The following is a 22,425-nucleotide window of genomic DNA, read 5'->3' on the forward strand; positions in this document are numbered from 1 at the left end:
CCCGGCCGCGCCCACCAAGCTGGCGCGCCTGGACCTGAGCGTCCCGCAGGAGACCACGGAGCGCGAGGTGGAGCGCGTCCTGGGGCTGCTGCAGGCCTGCTTCCGCAAGTGCCCCGGCGCGCCCGTGTCCTACTTCGAGTTCGTGGTGGACCCGCGCTCGTTCGCGCGCACCGTGGAGAACATGTTCCACGTGTCCTTCCTCATCAGGGACGGCTTCGCGCGGATGCGGCTGGACCAGGACGAGCTGCCCGTGCTGGAGCCCGTGGACGCGAGCCAGGCGGGCAACGCCGGCACCTACGGCCGGAAGCAGGGCGTGATAGCCTTGAGTTTGCAGGACTGGGAGGACATCGTGGCCACTTTCGAGATCTCCCAGGCCATGATCACAGGCTCGAGCTAAGGGTTTCCGTAATGCGGCAGTCTTTTTTTTTTTGAAGCACATACGCTATCTTTTGCAAAAAGTATTTTTGAGACCATTTGAAGTTGTTTCCTCTGAGTATATTTTTCTTGGTAACTTACAAGGTCGTGATCAGTTATTAAAAAACATCTGCCAGCCTGTTTATGGGAGATTTTTTGGATGCCTTATCATTAATAAAAATAAATTCTGCCCAGGTGTAGTGGCCCACGGACTGTAATCCCGCCAGCACTCAGGAGGGTGAGGCAGGAGGATCACTGTGGGTTTAAGGGCAGCCTGGGCTACATAGGGAGACCCTGTCTCAAAACAAAGTTCTGAATTTCATCAACTGAAAGATACTGGGTTAGGTACCATGGGTCACACCTGAGATCCCACCTATGTGGAAGGCTGCGGCAGGAGGAACCAAGGTCCAGGCCAGCCTGGGCAATTTAGGAAGACCCTGTGTCAAAAATGTCAGGGCTGGCGGGTATGGCTCAGTAGTAGGACCGGTCCTAGATTCCATCCCCAGTATCACTGCTCCCCCTCAAAGTGGGGTGATTCTGCATCGCTCCCTGGATTAAAGTGAACCAGAAGCTCGTAAAGATCTCCTAACTAGGTTGGGGGATCAGTGAGCGAAAAGTTAAGAAAAGCTTTGTAAGGCAGTTAATAGGCAACATGAAGACCAAAGAAACCACATGCTACACCTCACTGTAAAGAGTGGGTACTCAGCCGGGTGTGGTGGCGCATGCCTGTAATCCCGGCACTCAAGAGGCTGAGGCAGGAGGATTGTTGTGAGTTCGACACCACCCTGGGCTACAAAGTGAGCTCAAGGCCAGCCTGCAAAGTGACAACTGCAAAGCGAGACCCTGTCTCAAAAAGACAAAAACAAAAAAACAAAAAAAGAGTGGGTACTCATTCCAAACCATTTCTGTAAGTGGATTCCACAAAAGTTGTGTCTCCCTGTAGTGAAAGCACCAGAGGGCTGAGAGGTGAGGAATTGGAAGATGGGAGGAGCGCTGCAGGCAGGGAAGGAAGGAGGGCAGGTGTGTGGAGCTGTGAGAAGGCACAAGGGAGCCCACAGATTTATGAGAAAACTTGTGTTTGAAAGTTAAGCTGGGCAAGAACTGCATAACCTGGGCTACTAAAGTATACTTAGAGGTGGAAGAGTTTTGTCACACAGAAGCATGCAGCTGTGAGCTGCCTTGTTGGTTAATTTCTTCTCTGCTCCCTAGTTTCTCTAGTTTTTTTTTTTTTTTTTTTTTCTTTTTGAGACAGGGTCTTGCTATGCAGGTCAGGCTGGCCTTGAGCTCACTTTGTAGTCCAGGCTGGTCTCGAACTCGAAATGATCTTACTGCCTCAGCCTCCCGAGTGCTGGGATTACAGGCGTGTGCCACCACACCCGGCCTCCCTAGTTTCTCTTAAGAGGTTGTCTTTCAGAATCAGTAACACCATGTAACACTTTTTTTGTTTGTTTTTATTTTTTGTACCGGAAATTGAAATCAGGACGTTGCGCTGCCAGGCAGGTGCTTGTGCCACTGAGCTATATGCCCGGCTCACCTTTTTTGTTTTTGGCTTGGCAAAATGGCTTTATTAGAGAAAGCCAGGATTACATAGGATTTAAGAGTCGGCACTGGGGCCCTTCTTGCCAAAGGTGGGCGTGACGTTGGCTGAGTGCTGATTGTACTGCATCTGATGCTTAGCCTGGCCCCTCCCCGTCGCCGTGCCCTCTCCCCAGCTTGGCCACCTCGGGAGTTTGACCTCTGACTTTGCCAGCCTAGGCTGGGGAACAGTGGACTTTACCTTTACCTTCAGAAGGCAGTTAATAGGCAACATTGAGACCGAAAAAAACTACATGTTACACCTCACTGTAGAGTGGTTAGGTTAGTTACTCTAAACAGTTTTAGAATTTGGCCCGGGCTTCCACCCCACACTGGCCGAGGGTGGCCTCACCCTCCAGCGGCATGCCTGCCATGAGCACCCCTTGATCTTCCTGGACGATGCCGTCAGTGAGGCTACCTGAACCTTGACCCGGGGACTGTCTCCTGGCCGGTCACTTCGAGGGTGTGTAGGTCCCTGCGCCGACCAGGAGCTGACTGATGGTGGACCCAGCTGCCACCTCCACAAAGGTGCCGGCCATAAGGGGGTGAGGGTGTGCAGTCCTGCCTACTGCGCGCGGTGCCGCCACCACAGCTTGGCGTATTTGTCCCAGTTTCGCAGGCGTTGTCAGGCAGCGACGTGGAGGAGGACGGTCTAGTGGCCACAGGTGACGGAGGCCCACGGGTCGGCCATGTCACTTCCTGTAGTGCGCTCGGTGTGGTGGGGGGCTCCTCTGAGACCCCACTACCACGTGGCACATTTGGTATTGTTTTCATAGTAGAAAAATGCGGTTGCCTTGTTCTCTGCAAGTCAGCTGTGGAGTTGGCAGCAGGCTTGACGGGCAGCGTTACAGCGCATGAGTTGCATTTGTTGAGTCAGACATTAGAATCACACAGAAAACAGCACCTCTCACTGATTTAAAAAATTTTAACAAGGACATTTATGTTAACATAGTAGATATATTGCTATTTTAAAATGTATTGATATTTTAACTTTTTCTTAATCTTTACTTTTTAATGTAGTGAATATTAATACATAAAACACGTTAACAAAAGTGTTCCCTGTGAAAGGATCCCAAGACTGTAGGCTTGAGAGCTCCAGTAACAGCCACTCAGCCGCATTATTCCAGCAGTTGGAGGAGCCTGGGCTGTTTCCCTCTTCCTGTCCTTACCCTCCCTGTCTGTGTGTGCTGTCTTCTACCTTTACCTTCTTCATGTTTCAAGTGGGGTATCATTTAGCTGAATTGAAGCAGCAGCAATGTTGATTTTCAGTTAGGTTAAAGTTTAAAAACATAACGTTTGGTTCTGGGGTCACCTGAGTGTTGCCAGTGACTGTGTCTTAACGCATTAATATTACCCTTAGTTATTGCAGACTGATCCGGCTACAGTGTCCCAAACAGCGAAGGCTTTCATAAGAGTCAAGTGGTAGGATTTTAGGACTTCAGGATGATCAAAACTCTCTAGCAGAATTTGAGGTTCTCTGGGGGCCAAGACAAAGATCTTCTCTGGGTGGCCCTTATTTATTTAGTTATCAAACAAAGGAGGGGAGTACTGAAGAAAGGCAGGAATCTGGGCAGAACTGCTCAAGGATTTCTCCAAGTAATGCATTATGTTCATTTAGGAGAACTATGTTATCTCCAGGAAGGTCTCCACTGTGGAGTGAGATGCCGGCAGCTAGTGTTTATCTAGTTAATTGAGTTTGGGGCCAGCTGTCCTTCGCGGTGACCTTGTCTTGTCCTTTGAGGTGTCCTGGCTTCACCTGCCATTACAGGCCTCATCGGGAACCAGTGACTCAGAGAGCTTCACTTACTGTGAGTGCACTGCCCATCTCCAGACAAGGGCCTGGGCCTTGGACAGGCTCACAAGCAAACACGGAAAGCCAGTGGGTTAATGTTAAATCCTGCTTAGGGCCGCTTCACAGTGGTCTCCATCAGTGTCTTACCAGTTTTACTTTACAGGTTAGAATGTCCAGGAGCCCTCAGCTGTTCCTTTGTAAAACCTGTGTGCTGATTATTATAATTTCACTATATGAATGCCATCAGATGGGGAATTTCCCTAAGGAACGTAGAGTTCAACGTGAGGATGCATTCTCTGTAATTAGGTGTGTTGCAGGAGGGTAATTCCAAGGGTGTTTTTCATGTAGACACCTAATGATTGTGTTCCTTCACCATGTCTACCAAGTTTAGGAGAAAAAAATTCGGTTGAAATTTAAAAATGGCTCTTTTCCAAAAGCACAGAGTTGCACTTAACTGTTAACCTTTCAAGCCGGCGAGTCCTCCTTGCCGTGTGCCCCGTCCTCCGTGTGGCGCCCCCGACCTCTGATCTGAACCGCTCTTAGCACCAGCTCCTTCCCCCACAGAGGCCGGCACTGAAGGCAGGACCCTGGCCGTCATGCCCGCCGACGAGTACTGGCTGTGTTTTCCGGCTTCCCACCTCAGACTTTCCGTGCAGACGGTCAGGGTGCAGCCGTCTCCCCACTGTCACTGTCCCCACTGCTGCTGGCTTCCTGGGGTCCGTCCTCCCGCGCCTCCACCTCCACCTGCATGCGCACCTGGGCTGCCTGGGGACATCTGCAGGCCCGCACCTCCTCCTCCTCCCTGCACGGCACCCCCGTCCGCATCCCAGGCGCCCTGTTCTGCTGACCCCAAGGCCCGCCTTTCGCCCCCTACACCTGATTGTAGGCAGGAGAAAAATGTGCAGTCTGGGCCGGTAAGTTGGGGTTTTTTTATTTTTTAGGGTTAAAACTTGATTTTTAAAAGGCCATTTTAGTGTGCTTGTTAACTTTTTCAGTCATCTTTTGATTTTTTTATTTTAATAAAAGTAGCCTTAAGTGGACCACCCAGTGTTCCAAACCAGTATGAAGTATGGCAGAGATATATTTAAAAAACAAAACCAAGGGTATGGGGAGGAGAGAGGAAGGGAACAGAAGGATTCAAGGTGCACCGTGTACGCCGTATGTGTGTGCTAAATACACAGCAAGCGTGAGTGAACGCCAGCAAAAAAGTGATAGTAACAGTGAAGACGGGGAAGGAGATCTAGAGATGGAGGGAGGTGGGATAAAAGAATCAAGCTGTGTTTGTCCGTGCACCTCCTCCGAGAGGTGAGTGTACACTTTACTACGTAGTGCACACGTACGCTAACAAAAATTACAAAGCCTGTTTCTTACACGCATGGCAAGTGTGTGGAAATTGCATACATTACAGGCGCCGTGAAGCACGTGCGGATTAAAGGAATGAGCTTCATCGAGTCAGACTGGTTTGAAATTGTGCACAAGGGCAGGGTTGTAGCTCAGTGGCAGAGCACTTGGCCTGGTAGCCTCAAGGTCCTGTTTCGACCCCCAGCCCTGCAAAAAATAAAACTGTATGATGCCTTGCAAAAGCAGGATCTTTCACATTCAACGTTTTACGCAGGTCGGTGCTTCTTCTGAATCTAGGTTTTGGTGCCTCAGCTGACGAGAGTGCAGCGGTGTTGAGTATTTGGCTGGCTTTAGAACCGCTAGGGTGAGAGGGTGATGCCTGTGTCAGGCCCCTGCCTGGTTTAGTCATTCCACCGTGACTGGAGGGTAAAGACCGTGGCTCCATTAAGAATGTACTGTACACGTTTTTAAAACCCTAATTTAAAACTTGGCTTTAAAATTCTAGGGAAGGAAGGCTGATGATCAAACTCAGGTTGGGGCTAGGTTGGTTCTGCGCCGCTGGCATTTGGAGGCGCAGTGTGAGGGTGACGCGGTGAACAGCGGTGCACAAAGGCCGGGGGTGGGGGTGGGGCGGGGGACAGCCCTGAGAGGAAAGCAAGTACGAGCCCCGCTGCAGGGAGTTCTCATTTGTAGGCTGTAAGTCCAATAGCACTTTTTTTTTGTGGTACTGGGAATCAAACTCATGACTTCAGGCTTGCCAGTCAAACGCTTATGCCACTGAGCTATATCCCTGGCCCTTAGTAGCACTTTCTTTTGTGTGTATTTTTGAGACAGGGTCTCGCTCTGCAGTTCAGGCTAGTCTTGAGCTCACTTCGTAGCCCAGGCTGGTCTGAAACTCACAATGATCCTCCTGCCTCAGCCTCCTGAGTGCTGGGATTACACGCGTGCGCCACCACGCCCAACCTGCCACTTTTTTCTTTGAAAATTCATTTTGCTTTTTTTAAAGAAAGATTTTCTCCCCCCCGCCCCCTTTTTTGAGACAGGGTTTTGCTCTGCAGTTTAGATTGGCCTAGAGCTCACTTTGTAGCCCAGGCTGGTCTCAAACTCACAGTCCTCCTGCCTCAGCCTCCCGAGTGCTGGAATTATAGGTGGACACCATCATGTCCAGCCTTTTTTTTTTTCTTCCTAAGAAAGATTTTCTTTTAGAGCCTTTTGATATTGCTGCTTTTAAGCTGAATTATCTTCCTTTCCATTGTTTGTCTTTAGGTTTCTCAGGAGAGCAAGCTTCAACAGGCAGTGAAAATGAACAGCTCGGAGGACCTCCCCACGTCTTACGACTTCGACCTCATCATCATCGGTGGAGGCTCTGGCGGCCTAGCGGCTTCTAAGGCAAGGCCTTGGGTTGGGAGTCCGGGCCAGTCAGAGTCTTCATGTCCCTGGTAGTTCTCCAGGTTCCCTGAATGTGTTGGATCCATTCTTGTATTTTTCACATAAACTTAGACAAGACCTGCTAAAGTACTACTTCAGAATCATTTCTTTAGACTGAATTACAGGTTCTTCGTATACAAGGACAGGGCCCAGTGTTTTGGGACACATTTTCATCCGTTTTAATTTGGTTGATTTTTTTTTTTTTAAATAAGAAAGGTGTATGGAAATGGTTTGACATTACACAAATATATTTCTTCTTCATAAATACAGTACCAGACTTTGATTTTCATATCCACAGCCCCTTTTCTCCCTAATAGAAAGACGGAAGTTAGATTCTTAAACTTATTGAAGATGACCTGTGACTCCCCCATGGTCTGTGCAGGTGTGATTGCCAGCACAAAGCTCACTCCTCCAATGAGAGGAAAGATACTTTGCAGAACGAGCCTGGTGGTTGTCTTCCCCCTTCTAAGACAGATTTGGGAACCCCACAGGTTCAACTTTTTTCTTTCTTTCTTTTTTTTTTTTTTCTTGGTACCAGGAATCGAACTCAGGACCTTGTGCTTGCCAGGCAGGTGCTTATGCGTCTGAGCTATATCCCCGGCCCAACTTCAGGTTCAACTTTTTAATGGGCTCCTCACGTGAAAAGTTTAGGAAATCTAACAATTTCAGAAGAAAACTGCACTAATCTGCCTTAGAAACTGAATTGGGTAAAGCTCTGCAATACTTCTGAAGATATCTTGAAGGATACACATTGAGTCAAGGGTCTTAGGCTATCAGGAATTGTATCAGCTACTTCATTTTGCTTGGAAATGGTCACATGTGTTCCAGGTTATTATTTCATCTGTTACTTGAGTGGACTTACATAAGAGGATTCTAAGGTTTCTGGCTGATTCTAACAATTTTACAACTGAAATCTGCCTAATCTTTAAAGCTACCCACCTGTTTTGGGGGTCCCTGTGATTTTTGCACTGGAGCTGAATTGATCATGATATATAGAATTCCCGGGAGTTAGTAGTTGCTTATATCTTGGCATTACAGCTTAATAAAACAGCATGGATTTTAGCAGCTCATTTCCAGCATGTGGTGTTAACTTTTCCCACTCATTTTGGTAATATTTTTTTCCAGGAGGCAGCCAAATATGGTAAGAAGGTGATGGTCTTAGATTTTGTCACTCCAACTCCTCTTGGAACTAGATGGGGTAAGCTTCTAAAATATTTTAAAAGTGTTTTTGAAGAAGCAGGTTTTCCCCTGGGAATAATCTGTATGGTTTCTAAAATCCAAACTAATAAAGTAAGTAAAACTAAACCAGCCTGTGTATCTATAGCACTTGAGCTTAGTTAACAGGAGCTCAAGTTAAATACTGAAAGCTTAGGTTCCCTGCCAGTCAAGGTAGAAGAAACTTTATCCACAACCTATGACTTTAAGGTAAATGTTTGTGAAATCTATTCTACTTGGAGGCTTAGTAATCAGAAATTTCAACTTTGTAAGCTTGGTGTTTTAAATCCACCTCTTGCATTCAGCAAGAACTGAAATCAGATCCCTGACTGGTCAGCTCTTGCTGCTTGGGATGAGTTGTGTTTAGTATTTATGTCTTCCACAAATACTCCCATTTGATCACTTACAAACCGAGAGATACAGCAAAGAGCGACACACCGAGTCTTGTGTGTGGCTCAGACCCGCGCATGCCAACCGTGCTCAGCAAAGCGGCGCTTTTACCAGCTGTAGGCCTGCAGTCGATGGCAAATACAGGGTTAGCGCATGGGAGGGTTTCAGTTTCTGCCGTCATTAGCAACCGTCAGTCAATTTTGAATCTTTGAAGTATATGGAGATTGTGGAAATTTTTTTTTTCTTGGTACTACAGATTAAGCTACATTTCCTGCCCTTTTAAAATTGTGGAACAGGGTCTTGCAAAGTTGCCTAGGCAGGGCTTGACCTTGGGATCTCCTGCCTCAGCCTCCTAGAGTACTAGGATGACAGGCATGCACCACCATGCCTGTCTTTCTCTTCTGTTTTAGGACGCCATTACTTACTCTGTAGATAAAACACTCTAAACTTTAGAAACGTCATGAGACTTGGGGATAAAATAATAAAACAGTGTTGGCCACGTTAGGCTTATAAAATGTCTTCATTGCATCGTAATAATTGTTGACTTTCTCCTTGGAGGCTTGAGAGACAGGCTGTAGACTGATTTCCCAATGCCGTTGCAGGTCTTGGAGGAACGTGTGTGAACGTGGGCTGCATACCTAAAAAACTGATGCACCAGGCGGCTCTGTTAGGACAAGCCCTGCAGGACTCTCGCAACTACGGGTGGAAGGTCGAGGACGCAGGTATGGGGGTGGAGGCCGCCCTTCCGCTGGTGCTGGTGGGGGTCGGAGCTGGGATCTTGTAGGGCATCATTTATTTTTACAAGGTTGACACATACCCAGGAGGTTATTTCCATTGGTAGAATTTTTTATGGGTAAAGTCACTGTGGTTAGCCTTTGTCGGGTATCATCCACATGGTTATGGTAAGAACGCTGCACTTGGAATCTGGTGTCTCTAAGGGGACCAGAAGTCTCTCAGTGCTTTCTCAGATGGCGTGTGTAAGAAGTCCTGCAGTATTTGTGGTGGGAAGAAAGAACAAATTTCATTTGCTTCCTTTGGAAGTTGTTGCATTTTTCTCGCTAGAGAATTCTTTCACTAGCAGGTATCCTTTGTTGAGGAGGAGCAGGGACTGTTGGGGCCTTGTTGGTCTAAAATACTCAAGAGTTTGCTGGCCGTGGTGAGGCACGCCTACAATTCCAGCCTCCCAGTATCTTTATCTAAGCTTAGATAAGTTATTTATCGAACTGTTTCAATGGTTTTACTTCCTTTGTGTTTCTTTCCTCTTGCTAGATTTTAAGGTAGGCATACCTAATTGCTCATTTTGCGTTAACCCTTCCTGTGTCTCTCAGCAGCAGAGTCTGTCCAGGACTTGGATGAGAATGTTAGAAGGCTGTGCCCTGTTTTAAGTCCCCTTCCCAAGTGGGCAAGCACGTGTGTGCTGGGATCTTCGCTGAGGTCCTTTAGCCTCTGTTCTGAAGCAGGGTGTGCGTGCGTGAGTGTGTACGCACGTATGCAGTGCCTGCCAGGAGTAGTAACTTCCCCCTGTTTGTGAAGGGGGAGAGGAATATGGCGGATGTAGCTAGCTCATTGTTTTGTTTCATGGGGTCTTAGCACTGGAAAGAAGCTTGGAGTATTTTTCAGGTGAGGCCATGGAAACCCAGAGGGAGGCTGCGGATCCAGGCATCCCCGCAGGTGAAGCTCCACGTCTTCTCCACTGCCAGAGCAGCAGCACATCCCGTCTTCCTTGAGAGCAGCCCTCTTGCTTTCTAGTGGGACTTTTCTTCTCTGACACCGAGCAGCCCCAGGGTGCCGAGGGACCAAGGGGACCTGAGCAGAGCAGAACCTGAACCTGCTGAATGCCCCAGGAGGTGATAGGTGGTCCCACATCCCTCAGGTCCAGGGCTTGGCTTATGACCTGCCTTTCTCCCAAACTTCAAACTCAAAGTACGAGGCCAGGCGTGGTGGCACACGCCTGTAATCCCAGCACTCAGGAGGCTGAGGCAGGAGGATCCCTGTGAGTTCGAGGCCCGCCTGGGCTACAAAGTGAGTTCAAGGCCAGCCTGAGCTGCATAGTGAAACCCTGTCTCAAAAAGGCCAAAAAAACGAAAGAAAGAAAGAGAGAGAGAGAGAGAGAGAGACAGAGAGACAGAGAGAGAGAGAGAGACAGAGAGAGAGAGACAGAGAGAGAGAGAGAGAGAGAGACAGAGAGAGAGAGAGAGAGAGAGAGAGAAAGAGAGAAAGAGAGAAAGGAAAGAAAGGAAAGAAAGGAAAGAAAGAAAGGAAAGAAAGAAAGAAAGAAAGAAAGAAAGAAAGAAAGAAAGAAAGAAAGAAAGAAAGAAAACAAACTGAAAGTACCCAGAGAAGAGCTCAGGTCTTTAAAAAGAGTTACCTTGAGCTCACTTAAGTTGAACTGGTCCTTTCTGGAAGATTGATGGGCTTTATATTGCTCAGATTTATCTGTTTGAGTTCTCTTAGGCTCAAGAATTAGTCATGTCTTTAAAAGATTAAGTATTTGAGAAGATTTTGGATCACGTTGTCATTGCATAGAAAGCTAGGTCGTTAGCTCACAAGGGGGCCTGCAGAGTTTTAGGCTATGTTTGCCCATCACACCGCTGATCTGATGTTGCGCATACAGTGAAACATGCGCGTGTGCGTGCTGCCCATGTGCATACGGCCTCGGACAGGTCATCCAGCCCTTATTTTCCTGGCTAGCCAAGGTGCGGTCAAACTATATAGTGAATGTTTACTTTTTGTTTGTTTATTTGTTTGTTTTTGAGACAGAGTCTCACTGGGTAGTTCAGGCTGGCCTTGGACTCACTATGTAGCCCAGACTGAACTCAAACGCAAAGAGATCCTCCTGCCTCAGCCTCTTGAGTGCTGGGATTACAGGCGTGCACCTCCATACCCGGCTACATTTTTAAAATATTCATTAAAGGCACATTGCCATGAATCCCCTTCAAAATATTTCCTTTGGTTTAAACATTCTTATCCCATTGTTCTTGCCACTTTCTGCAGCAGCTCTGTAAGTCCTCTTTTATGACTGCCTTTATGAGATGTCATCAAAGTGTGCTGAATGCTTTTGCTGCCAAACAGAAAGGCAGGCTTGTAAAAAACATGATGTGTGCTGGGCACAGTGCTGCACACCTGCAATCCCAGCACTCAGGAGGCCGAGGCAGGAGGATTGCAATGAGTTTGAGGCCAGCCTGCGCTACATAGCAAGCCCCTGTCTCAAAAAGAAAAGACACGCGTCCTAACTCAACTTGTTCACCGGATCTGGCATTGGTTTCTGGCTCTTAATGACCATGAAAGGGGAATGTTTTGAATGAATTCAGGACATTGGAGTAGCCATGGCAGCACAACTGAAGATACAAAAGAGGGCTCCAGAGCTGCTGCAGAAAGTGGCGAGAGCGGTGGGTGGGAGGGGTGGGTGTGTTCGAAAGGAGGGAGGGGGTGTGTCTGAAGTAGACAGTCACTGTATTTGTCGATCACACTGGGTGGAATTGGACTAATTCCTGCCTCTGTAGTGCTTCGGCGTTTAAATGTCTCCAAACATGTTAAAAACTGCAGTCCTTGTGTTAGTTCAGTTTCCACCGTTGTACCTGGGCATGTGGCCTGGCTCTCCGTGCTGCACAGGCCCATCCGGAGAGTCGACTGCAGCCCAGCTGCTGTGAGGGCACAAGGGCACCCGGAGGTGTGAGCCAGTCCTGCCTGGCCGGCTCGGAGGCCTCACCGGCCATGCTGGGTATCCTGGCAGCCAGGAGCAGAGAGAGAAGGGCGGGTCCGGGGAGGGAGAGACGCGTGTGGGGGTCTGTCTTGGTTTCTTTTCTCTTGTTGCTGAGACAAAATGCCTGACGCCCAAAATTAGGGAAGGAAAGGTTTATTTAGCTCACAGTTTGGAGGTTTCAGTCCCTACTTGGCTGGCTCAAAGGCAGGGTGGCACATGGCAGAGGGCTACAGTTCGTGGTGGAGGAACACAGCAAAAGCAGCAAGAGCGAAAGGGAGGAGCGGCAGAGAGCACGCCTCTTTCCCTCCCTTATATTGTATACAGGCGACCCGCCCAGGGTGGGTGGCACTCACACCCATCATCCCAGCACTGGACCTTGGACCGGTCATCAACCCTAGCCGCCCTCCATGACTGCCTGGGGCTTTGGAGGGGCGTCCAGGCACAGACCGTGGCCAGGCCCGTGACCAGCCTCTGCCAGCCAGGCCTGGCTCCTGGCGTCATGTTTCACTGTGCTCTGATTTCCTTCCAGAAGCCCAGCCCCTGGACTCAGGAGGTTTTGGGAGAGCATTCTAGATCTCAGCCTTGACAGGCCTTGTCAGAAGGCAGCACAGGGGCTGAGGATATAGCCCAGTGGTGTAAGCGCCTGCCTGGCAAGCGCGAGGTTGTGAGTTCGATCCCGGGTACCGCAAAAAAAAAAAAGGCGGCGGCACAGCCCTAGCCAGAGAGCTGGAGTGCAGTCACCCCCGGCTGCGTGTGCGGCGGGAACTGAGGGTGGCAGCATGGTCATGTCGCAGCGGCTCGAGCGCTTTGCCGCTGTCGGCCGCCATTTAGGTTCCTTCTGCCTGAGCAGTCTCACTAGATGTGGGGGCACAAGGGGGGCCATCCACTGCGCCAAGGGGGCAGGCGCTCCAGTGGGGAAGGGAGATTGAGGAATTGGGTAATCAGCTGGTTATTAAGTGGCAGCGAAGTCACAGTAACCATCAGTGCAGTGTGTCTGGGATTTCCGTACAACACAGTACTCTGGTTAACGGGGGAGGATCTGGGAAGCCACTGGTAATGTCCAGGTAACCACTGCAGGTAGATGACTGGACAGAGAAGTAAGGGGAGTACTGTGCCCTTCTGCTCCCGGTGAGCAAATAGCACGTCTGCCTGTGCACTGAGCTACATCCTCACCCCTTCGTAGTTTAAATTTTGTGGGCGGCCAGATCACAGAAAGTCATTAAAGTGCCGAGAGCTGGGCTCAGAGTTGCAGTCCTCCTGCCTCAGCCCCCCACAGCCCCGGAATCAAAATCCTCAGGCAGAAGTGTAGTCCAGGGTCTCTTCGGCACCCCGGGCCCCCGAGCACCTGGTCCTCCGGACACCACAGCCTCTGTAGCCCCCGCGCTGAGCGATCTCTTCAGGTCTGCCTCGGTTCTAACATCGTACATTTTATGATCGCACGGACTGAGTACCCACGGTCAACCTCGTGTTTGCGCTGACTGTGCTTGTGGAGCACGGCTGTTGGGTCTCGTAGGCCCGGTCTCACCATGTCCTGTGTGGCGGGCTGCTTGACACCGAGCCTGTGCCTTCCGGTCCTCATTCCCATGAGAGGAATTTGAATTTGTGGCGTATTTTTTTGCTTCCAAACTACAGATTCCCCAGGGCCTCCCTGGTGCGCGCCGCCGGAGTGTAGTTCATCTGTGTCCCGATCGTTTGCTCACCATTGGCAACACGTTAACCAATGAGTGACAAAAGGCTGATTCTTACCCATTAAGATTTTGAAGTTCAGTATTTTAGGGACGCAGAGGGCTTATTTACTTGGGATAATATAAAACTTTCTGGAGAGGCGAGGGGTCGGGCAGTAAGGCAGACGCTGAAGTTCTCCAGCCTCTTCCGCAGAGGGCAGATAGCGAACGTTCGAGGCTTCCGGGGCCACACGTGTCGCCTGACACAGCGCCCCTGCAGCGTGAGCCGACGAGGTGCTGCGCTGCATCTCAGGAAACCCTTGTTTACCAAGAAGCGGGCAGGCAGGGGGACCCTTGATGCCGCGGCACGCCAGTTGCTGCACGGACACCGTTGCTGGCTCGCTAACTCTGTCCCTGGCTGTGTGAGGTCTCTGAGGAGTTTGTTACAGGTACAGCCCAGGTAAATTCCACTCCATTTCTACACAGGGAAAAACGTTGGTGCCATGGCTGTTTCCACCCTGAGAACTTCCAGGAAAGCTTGTGTCACTTAGTCGTACAGATGTCTTACAAAACCAGAGAGGAGTGAAGAGGAGAGCGAACGTGGCTTGTTTCTCAGCGTGGAGGACTTGCTCCTTTAGATTAAGAAGCTCTGCTCTTGGCATTCGGATGAGGTGTTGCCGAGAAACTTGGGTTTGCTGGGCGGTTGAATTGCTAAATGTTCTGTGCTGTTTTCTCACGCAGTTAAACATGACTGGGAGAAGATGACGGAAGCCGTGCAGAACCACATCAGCTCCCTGAACTGGGGCTACCGAGTAGCTCTTCGGGAGAAGAAGGTCGTCTACGAGAACGCTTATGGCCAGTTCATTGGTCCTCACAGGATTAAGGTCAGCCTCACATCTTGTGCAGTTTTGTTTTTTTTTTCTTCCTTTTTTGAGCTTTGGTTCCTGCTAGGGGAGAAGAAATACTTGGAAGTGTTGTAATTAAGATCATTTGCCGCTGCAACCCAGACACGGGTCTGGAGGCTTGGCTGTGACACCCTCTCGTGTGGCCTCCTGTGGGGTGTGGTGGACGCAGGGCCCTGGGCCAGGCCAGCTGGATTTGAGCACGTCCAGTCACTGCCCAGCCCTCCCCCCGCCTCGTATTAGCACCTTTTACAAGCGTCAGAAGAGACACTGTGTGGAAAAGCCTTTGTTAACTCTAAAGCTCGCAGTTCTAAGGAATTCTTCCTCACCTGAAGTTGGCGCATTGGTTTCTCCGTAGGCAACAAATATTAAGGGCAAAGAAAAGATTTATTCAGCAGAGCGATTCCTTATTGCTACTGGTGAAAGACCGCGCTACTTGGGCATCCCCGGTGACAAAGAGTATTGCATTAGCAGGTAAGGGGAAAACGGAGGGAGAAAAGCCCACTGTGGATTTTGCTTTTTCCTCAAGCCCACTTAGTCTGATTCTTAAAGAGAAAATATCTTAAGCAAGAGAACATTTGAAAAATTCCAAACTGCAAATTCTGGCTAGTCTACATAGTTAATGTTACTGCGTGGCCAGCCCACTTGTGTACGGATATGTGTGTGTATTGGAGGCGTGCTTGTGTGACTGCAGTGACCCAGTGCCCACGTACAGATGGGCACCCACAGGCGTGGTGTATAGCAAGTATGGTGCGGGTGCATGTGCCTTTAGTTTTGCAAAACTGGGATCATGGTTCTTTTTCATACTTGCAAAGTGGGCACTGAGGGAATTGGAGAAAGGCATTTCATTTAAGTTCATCGATCCTGGTCCCTAGTCACTGCTGTCCTGTAGAGGGACCTTTTGCACGTCAGGCAGAGGGCTGTGCCATGTGATGGATTTCCTTTTGCCAGCTGGGTGATCACACAGCTGACACTTGTTCAGAGGTTTTAAATTGTGAAATCATGAAGACGGGTTGTGGGCAGACAGCCCTCTTCCATGCTTGTTGCTGGGGGGCCTCTGATTGTGTCACACGTTCGTCTCCTCCAGGCTCCCTCTGTGGTAAAATGATTTCATCCTTTGGACTCACCCGGGGCAGCTCCGACGGCAGCTGCTGTCACTTCTGTCCTGGGCTATGCGCTGCTGTAACAAAACACCCTAGACTGCCTAAGCTGGGCGGCTTCTGAAGCCTCAGATCCTTCCCCAGAGCCATCGAGTGGCAAGAAAGGGAAGAGAACATCTAAGGGTTTCTCAAGAATTCTTTATATTGTGTGTGTGTGCGTGTGCGCGTGCAGGCAGTGACGTTTGTGACACTAACAGTTTTTTGTTCTCAGGAAAGTGGAACTGTTTCCTCCTATCTACTCATTATTCACATGTGAACGTTTTACCCCTCTCCCCATTGATTTTCAGTGATGATCTTTTCTCCTTGCCTTACTGCCCGGGCAAGACCCTGGTGGTCGGAGCGTCCTACGTCGCTTTGGAATGTGCGGGATTCCTGGCCGGCATCGGTTTAGACGTCACCGTGATGGTCCGGTCCATTCTTCTCAGAGGATTTGACCAGGACATGGCCAACAAAATTGGTGAACACATGCAGGAGCATGGCATCAAGTTCATAAAACAGTTTGTACCAATTAAAGTAAGTGAGGCTGTCTGCGAATTTGTCAATTCTGTGTTCACGAGGAAGGCAAGAAGAGGAGCTGGGTTGGTGGTGGGAGCAGGCCGTGAGCCTATAAGTCATCAGGGACCCTGTGCTCCTTGCTGTTACGTGCCAGTACATGCTCTTGGCCCTGTCTGCTGCCTGAGGAGCGTCGCTCTTGGGTACAGTCCCTTCCTCTGTTCGTGTTCTCTTTGCTACTTTGCTGTCTAATATTTGCCTTAGACATTGGTTAGTACTGTCTTCGGTCTGTTGTCCAAGTCCCAGAGATTGGAAGAATTCAAGACTAGCCTGGGTGGTTTCTTCTCCGGAAGACATTTTCCTGGGTATATAGTGTAGCTGACGTATATGCTGCGTGTAATTCCAGCTTCCCCGGGAACAGTGATTTCATTCTATTAGTGGGCTGGCTTTTTGGCTCACTTTAATTGACCTAAACTTTCCCAAGTCGTATCTGAGATTTGTTAGCCTTACCACAAATGTTCTGAAACCTAAGAGTGACAGAGTAGGTTGCTTAGGGTACCTCTGCAGGACTAGCCAATTCCTTCAGTGCAAGGAGCGGTGAGACTGCCTTATCAAGGCATAGAAGTATTAGCTAAGTGTTTCTCCCTGTCTCAGTAAGTTAATATTTGCATGACCGTGACTTTCTTAATGTGGAGAGCAGAGTATAGTTTGGGAATCGGTCTGATCTGGGTTGAGGTGCCTTCTTGCTAGTTTTTTGCTGTGTGATCCAGGGAGAGTTATGTAACGTCTCTGAGCCTTGGTTACTTTGGCAAAGTAAGGAAGATGGGAACATCTGCTTGAGAGTTGCTGTGAGGAATGTGCTGTACTGATAGAAAACTAACATCTTGCCATGTAAATACGAGCTAGAGCACGAGGGGGCTGGGAACCCTTCTGGCAACCTGGTGGCAGTGCCCGGTAACCCCGGTCACTGGGTGTCTGAGTCCCCTCGTGGGCCTTGAACTCTCGCTGTGGTGGAGGTGACCGAGTGGAGGACGGTCTGTGGAGGGGCAGGGTGCGCTTTGCTGAAGAACATGGTGTGCGTGCTCGGAGCTCTGTGGGGAGGAAGCTGCCCCCAGAGAGAAGGGAGAGGACGAAGCCCTTCTCTACCACTCTGGGTTTGTTTCGTTGTTTGTCTTTGTGAGACAGGGTCTCTCTCTGCAGTTCAGGCTGGCCTTGAGCTCACTTTGTAGCCCAGGCTGGTCTCGGACTCGCAACGATCCTCCTGTCTCAGCCTCCCAGTGCTGGGATTACAGTCGTGTTCCTTGCCATGCTGAATCAGATCTGAGCTTCAGGCCATTTCAACTCCTCTCTAAAGAGTAAAATGTTTGAACTTCAACAGGAAAGACTTGCAGCACATTGAAGAGGCCCACTGTGTAAAACAGAAAGGGAATTCGGGAAGATGTTCACTTTTTTTCACTCTTTATTGATACCAAAAATAAAATGACTCTTGACAGTGTGACCAGACCAGGGCAGTTCTATTTAAAGGTAGAGTTAAAATCACAGGCCGTTTTACTGATCTCCCAGGAAATAGTTTACAGAAGTGCGTGATATGCCTGTTAGTCAGAGACAAAGGGTAGCTGCAGACCGTTGAATGCATCGCCCGTGTGCGGTTGTGGCCGTGTCCGTGTGCCCGGCTGTGTTCGGGGCATGTTCGTCTCCTGTGCTTCGCGGGCCTGGGCTTATGGGGAATACACGTTTCCTTACCCAGTTGGCTTCGGGACTTGAGCTGCTGTTTAAATCAGTTTCGGCTTTTCTCAGCATCTTCGTTGTCACTGAACGCTAGCAGCGCGCGTGTAGACAGAAGGGACTCTGATTTTGGGCAGCAGTGGCTGTGTGTGGTTAATGGTTCTGGTTCGATGGTTCGATTTTAGGGATTTTGGTGTATCTTCTCTGTCCTTCTACTTTTCTCTCTGGGTTCCACTGTTTAAGAGCCATGTGATAAAAGGCCTTCTAACAAATAACAGCGGTGAGAAGAAATAAGGTACCGAAGAATCACTTAGCATCCTAATCACGTGAAGGGGCGGGAGGGAGGGACATAAAAGACTTTTCAAGCCACATTTTATGTTCAGCTTGGGTTAGAGAGATGCAAGAGCTACAGTTATCCTCCTTGATAATATCTTTGTTTCAGAGCAAAACTTTATCTCTTTCACAGATTGAACAAATTAAAGCAGGGACCCCAGGCCAGCTGAAGGTGACAGCACAGTCCACGCACAGCAAGGAGATCATCGAAGGAGAGTACAACACGGTAAGGAGCGGGCTAGGAGGTGAAGACGTGCCCGTGGGCGTCGGTCCCGGGCTTGGAACGACTGCTGTTTGTGAAACGTACAGGTGCGGTGCCTGTTCTAGGACGATCTGTTTGGGAACAAGGATGGCTGCAGATTTTCTGTACTGTGACTTAAAACATTTGTCAGTTGGCTAGAAAGAGCACCAGAAGGTTTGAATGGGCTGCAGCTCGTCTATCCCCCATCTCTTGTTCACTGCCCGGCTCAGCGCCTAGAGAATGACTTGATTCCACTTGGGCTGTGCGGTCCTTGTCTCCGAACCGGGCTGCGTTTATTACGGCATTAACTCCCTGTGTCAGTGAGGCGTAGAAAAGGGTTTCGGCTGTGTCATGTTCGAAGGATTTTTAAAAAATACGGTTAAAGGCTTCGATTTGTTTTACATTATTTTCTAAATGAAATATTTACATCCAGGTCTAGGAAATTAAATTAGATTAGCTTAGTGATGAGAAAACTGTGATTAAATGACTCCTGTGAGGACTTTTGTTACATTAATATTTTGTATCTTAATTTCCCAGGTGTTGCTGGCAATAGGAAGAGATGCTTGTACGAAAAACATTGGCTTAGAAACCGTGGGGGTGAAGATCAATGAAAAGTAAGAAAAAACTCCTGTGTCACGTTGAGTACTGCTTCACTTACTTGCAGCACCGATCCGTGGAGTTTCAGGCTTTAATTCTTGCCGCGGGTGGAGGTGCCCCTCACATTCACATTTCGTCTTGGGTTAGTTTTGTTCTTACAGTTGAGAGTTCTCGCTCTTATTTATTTTTCCCTCTGTAGTAGGAATTAAACCCTGGGCCTCACTTTTAACCATATATTGTAAGATTCCTTGCGGTTTTCTCATTTCTTGATTTTCCAAATAATGGCCAGAATGATCAGTAAGCGGCTCGGTGCCTCTGTGCCTTTCGGCCTTGTTCTCAGCTCCAGTCCGTGTGGGGCTTCCTTGGACGGAGGATTTAGATCTACTTAGTTCATAACGGTACTTGGTGGTTTTTAACTGAACGCGTTTGCAGGACTGGAAAAATTCCTGTCACAGATGAGGAGCAGACCAACGTGCCTTACATCTACGCCATCGGCGACATCCTGGAGGGCAAGCTGGAGCTGACCCCCGTGGCCATCCAGGCGGGGAGGCTGCTGGCCCAGCGGCTGTACGGCGGCTCCACCGTGAAGGTGAGCGAGGTGCCGCCGCCCACCAAGGCACCTCTGTTTTTCGGCAGCGCTGGGATGGGCCTCAGGGCCTTGGCACTGAGCTGTTTCCACTCTGTTTTGTGTTTTGTATGTAGACAAGATCTCGCTGAATTGTCCAGGTTGGGCGTGAACTCTCAATCTTCCTGCCTCAGCCTCTGAGGGACTGGGCTTACAGATGTGTGCTACTAGGCCTGGCTTATTAAGATACCCTTTCAAATACTACTCTCAGTTCCCTATCTACAGGATTGCAGTTGGGAAATTTTCCAGGCCTTGAGTAATTTTGGTTGTGAAATCCTAGGTGTGCTTTATTAACTATCTTCCAAATAACACGTTGTTAAGACTGCTATCTATTTGTGACTTATTGTGAAAATTGTTACTTTTGAAGTCACACTAAGAATAAAAACAGCTTGCTCTTATAAGTTGTTGCATTTTTCTATCAATTTCATTATTACCATGATAAGTATAATTTTCTAAATCTTCTTTGGCACCTATGTAGGCTATGAAAGGGTTTGGAGATTAGGTAATGGTGTCGGTATGTTCAGGCCTTATTCCCCTGTCTTTTCTTTCAAAACAAAACAAAACAAAACAACCTTTTGTTCTTGGGTGTGGGAAATGCTGCATGCTAGTGCTAATGTAGTAAAGTGGCTTTTTCAAAGTCACTGTGGGAAACTGGAACTCTTAGTCATGTTGCACAGGACGAGATGGCAGAGGAGAGAGAGCTTAGCAGTGCCATTTCCTGTGACTGTCAGTCGTCACGGGTGCTTTCACTGGGCACAGTAATGAGCATGTCGCAGACTGTACTAGTGACATGTACTCTGACCTGGAGTTCTTCTGGGTTGTGACATAATAAATGTTTCTGTGGCTTTCACTGGCACTTTAATGGGTACGTGATAGTACACTGCGAGTCTCTTGTATTCTAGGACTACTTCCAATTACTGCCTTGTTAAAGCCGTTTCAGTACTGCTGGATTAAGTACTGCAGCAGTACTCAATGCCTGTGGCCTTCTCTGTGTATTAAATTACGTCTCACCTGTTGTTCTGATCATGATAACGTGATATGTAACTGTCGTAACATGGTGATCATAGACTTTTGAAAAGTAGAATTAGTGAGCCAAAGTCATAGGCTACTTTCATGGCTCTTAATATGTGTTATCCGATTGATGTTTCAAACAGTTCTATTACTTTCTATCACTAATTAATACCAGATTGTCAGTATCTTGTACCCTATATTGTTTTTTGCTGTTTTATTGGAGGAGAAAAAGTGGTCATTACTGGTGACCTCAGCTGGGAAGGGGAAAGAAAAGCCATGGGAATCTTCTTCATAGTCAGTCCTGCTGGACTTGAGACTGCTACCGAGACCTTCCGCATAAGTCGAGGGCTCCCGGCGCCATCGCTTAGTGCCCGAGCTTGGGCCTTCGTGCGCTTCTGCTTGAAAATTACTTGCTTTGCTCTCCCAGCTTCGGACCTTTTAAAGTTAAACCCTTTAGTTTTTGTAAGTTACAAGTTCGCCTGTCCTAATTGTTTTCCTCTGCTGTGAAACAGTGTGACTACGAGAATGTCCCAACCACGGTGTTCACGCCTTTGGAGTACGGTGCCTGTGGCCTTTCTGAGGAGAAAGCTGTGGAGAAATTCGGGGAAGACAACGTGGAGGCAAGTTCCCCCTTGTTTTCTCCTGTGGTACTGCTGTAGTTCTTCAAAATTCTGAAGCGATTTTAAGTATATAGAAATGTTGAAACACAGTGCGAAGAACTTCTCACAACTCAGGTTTATGTATTACACTTTACCTATTATTTTCTTTCTTTTTGTATTTCTTCTCTTTGGGTCTGTGTCTGTATTTATTTTCTTCTGAACCATGAGAGACGGAGAGGAAGGAACGCTCCTTTAGGCCCTGTGTCACCTCAGTGTGTGCGTAGTGTGAGCAGGGGCGTTTTCTCGTAGAACGCAGTACGGTGAGCATTTGCAGGAAACTTAGTACTGATACAGTAGTTTCATCTGATCTACCTTTCACTTTCCACATTTGTCACTTGACCCAGTAAAGAACTCCTTCTGCTTTTTAAAATCACATTTATTGGTTTCTTTTGATATTAAAACAGTATTGTTGAAATATGAAAAATATACCAGAAAATGAGAAGAAAACTAAAAATTAGCTGTTGTGCTACTGCTCTGATCATAAGTAATAAATAGTTTTGCTTCTAGCATTACTGTGTAATTTATACTGCTTTCACCGCTCCCCTCTTAGCTAATGTAGTCAAGGAAGGTGCAGAGGTTTTTATTCAAGCAACTGGTGCTGCCTTTAATTCCTTTGGGAGAAAAAAACTTCAACAACACCTTCTAAATACCCAGATTTGTGAATAAAAGTCTATTTTATGATACAAAAGCTTATTTTAAATATTTTATTCTTTTTCCTTTATTATATACCGCTATTTTAGCATATCATATTTTAGTCCAGGGCTGGGGATTTAGCTCAGCGGCAAAGCGCCTGCCTGGCAAGTGCAAGGTCATGAGTTCGGTTCCTGGTACTGGAGAAAAACCAAAAAAACAAAAAACAAAACATATTTTAGTCCACTAGGAGCACAGTGACTTTTTTAATTGTATACTTTCACTATAGAAAGTTTGAAGAATTAGGAAAATATCAAAAAGGAAATTTTAATATATGAAGAGTAATGTTTTTGCATGTTTCCTTTTAGGCTTTTTTTCTCAGTAATTTTCTAGGTTGAGTATGTTAGTCCAAAGTGCTTCAGACCAGAAATGTTTTGGGGTTCAGATTTTTCTTTTTTCTGATTTTTTTTTTTTTTTTTGTCTTTTTTTCTTTTTTCTGATTTTTTTTTTTTTTTTTTTTTTTTTCTT

The 22,425-nt window shown here is 47.9% G+C and overlaps 2 protein-coding genes across 5 annotated transcripts in view; both read left to right on the plus strand.

Annotated features, from left to right (window-relative positions):
* On the plus strand, positions 1-564 carry Eid3 (EP300 interacting inhibitor of differentiation 3; the record flags this gene model as incomplete). Its single annotated transcript, XM_005374672.2, is given in 1 exon segment — positions 1-564. A coding segment is annotated over 1 exon segment (397 nt), but the record flags the coding sequence as incomplete, so codon positions are not given.
* The window catches only part of Txnrd1 (thioredoxin reductase 1), a 64,854-nt gene that overhangs the window by 33,732 nt on the left and 8,697 nt on the right, over positions 1-22,425 (plus strand). For 3 of the 4 annotated variants that reach the window (XM_013518916.1, XM_005374593.2, XM_013518927.1), the window contains 10 exons: positions 6,389-6,511; positions 7,676-7,748; positions 8,758-8,877; positions 14,264-14,406; positions 14,783-14,898; positions 15,872-16,097; positions 18,268-18,360; positions 18,913-18,989; positions 19,405-19,561; positions 21,121-21,228. In XM_013518916.1, coding sequence (XP_013374370.1) covers positions 6,425-6,511; positions 7,676-7,748; positions 8,758-8,877; positions 14,264-14,406; positions 14,783-14,898; positions 15,872-16,097; positions 18,268-18,360; positions 18,913-18,989; positions 19,405-19,561; positions 21,121-21,228 — 1,200 coding nt within the window. In that variant the 5' untranslated portion in view covers positions 6,389-6,424. Of the gene's footprint in view, positions 1-4,345; positions 4,696-6,388; positions 6,512-7,675; positions 7,749-8,757; positions 8,878-14,263; positions 14,407-14,782; positions 14,899-15,871; positions 16,098-18,267; positions 18,361-18,912; positions 18,990-19,404; positions 19,562-21,120; positions 21,229-22,425 lie in introns of those variants that run through there. The other variant, XM_013518908.1, reaches the window with a different exon arrangement.

This window comes from Chinchilla lanigera, unplaced genomic scaffold, assembly GCF_000276665.1.
Source record: "Chinchilla lanigera isolate Chin_1 unplaced genomic scaffold, ChiLan1.0 scaffold00004, whole genome shotgun sequence".
Taxonomy (NCBI): domain Eukaryota; kingdom Metazoa; phylum Chordata; class Mammalia; order Rodentia; family Chinchillidae; genus Chinchilla; species Chinchilla lanigera.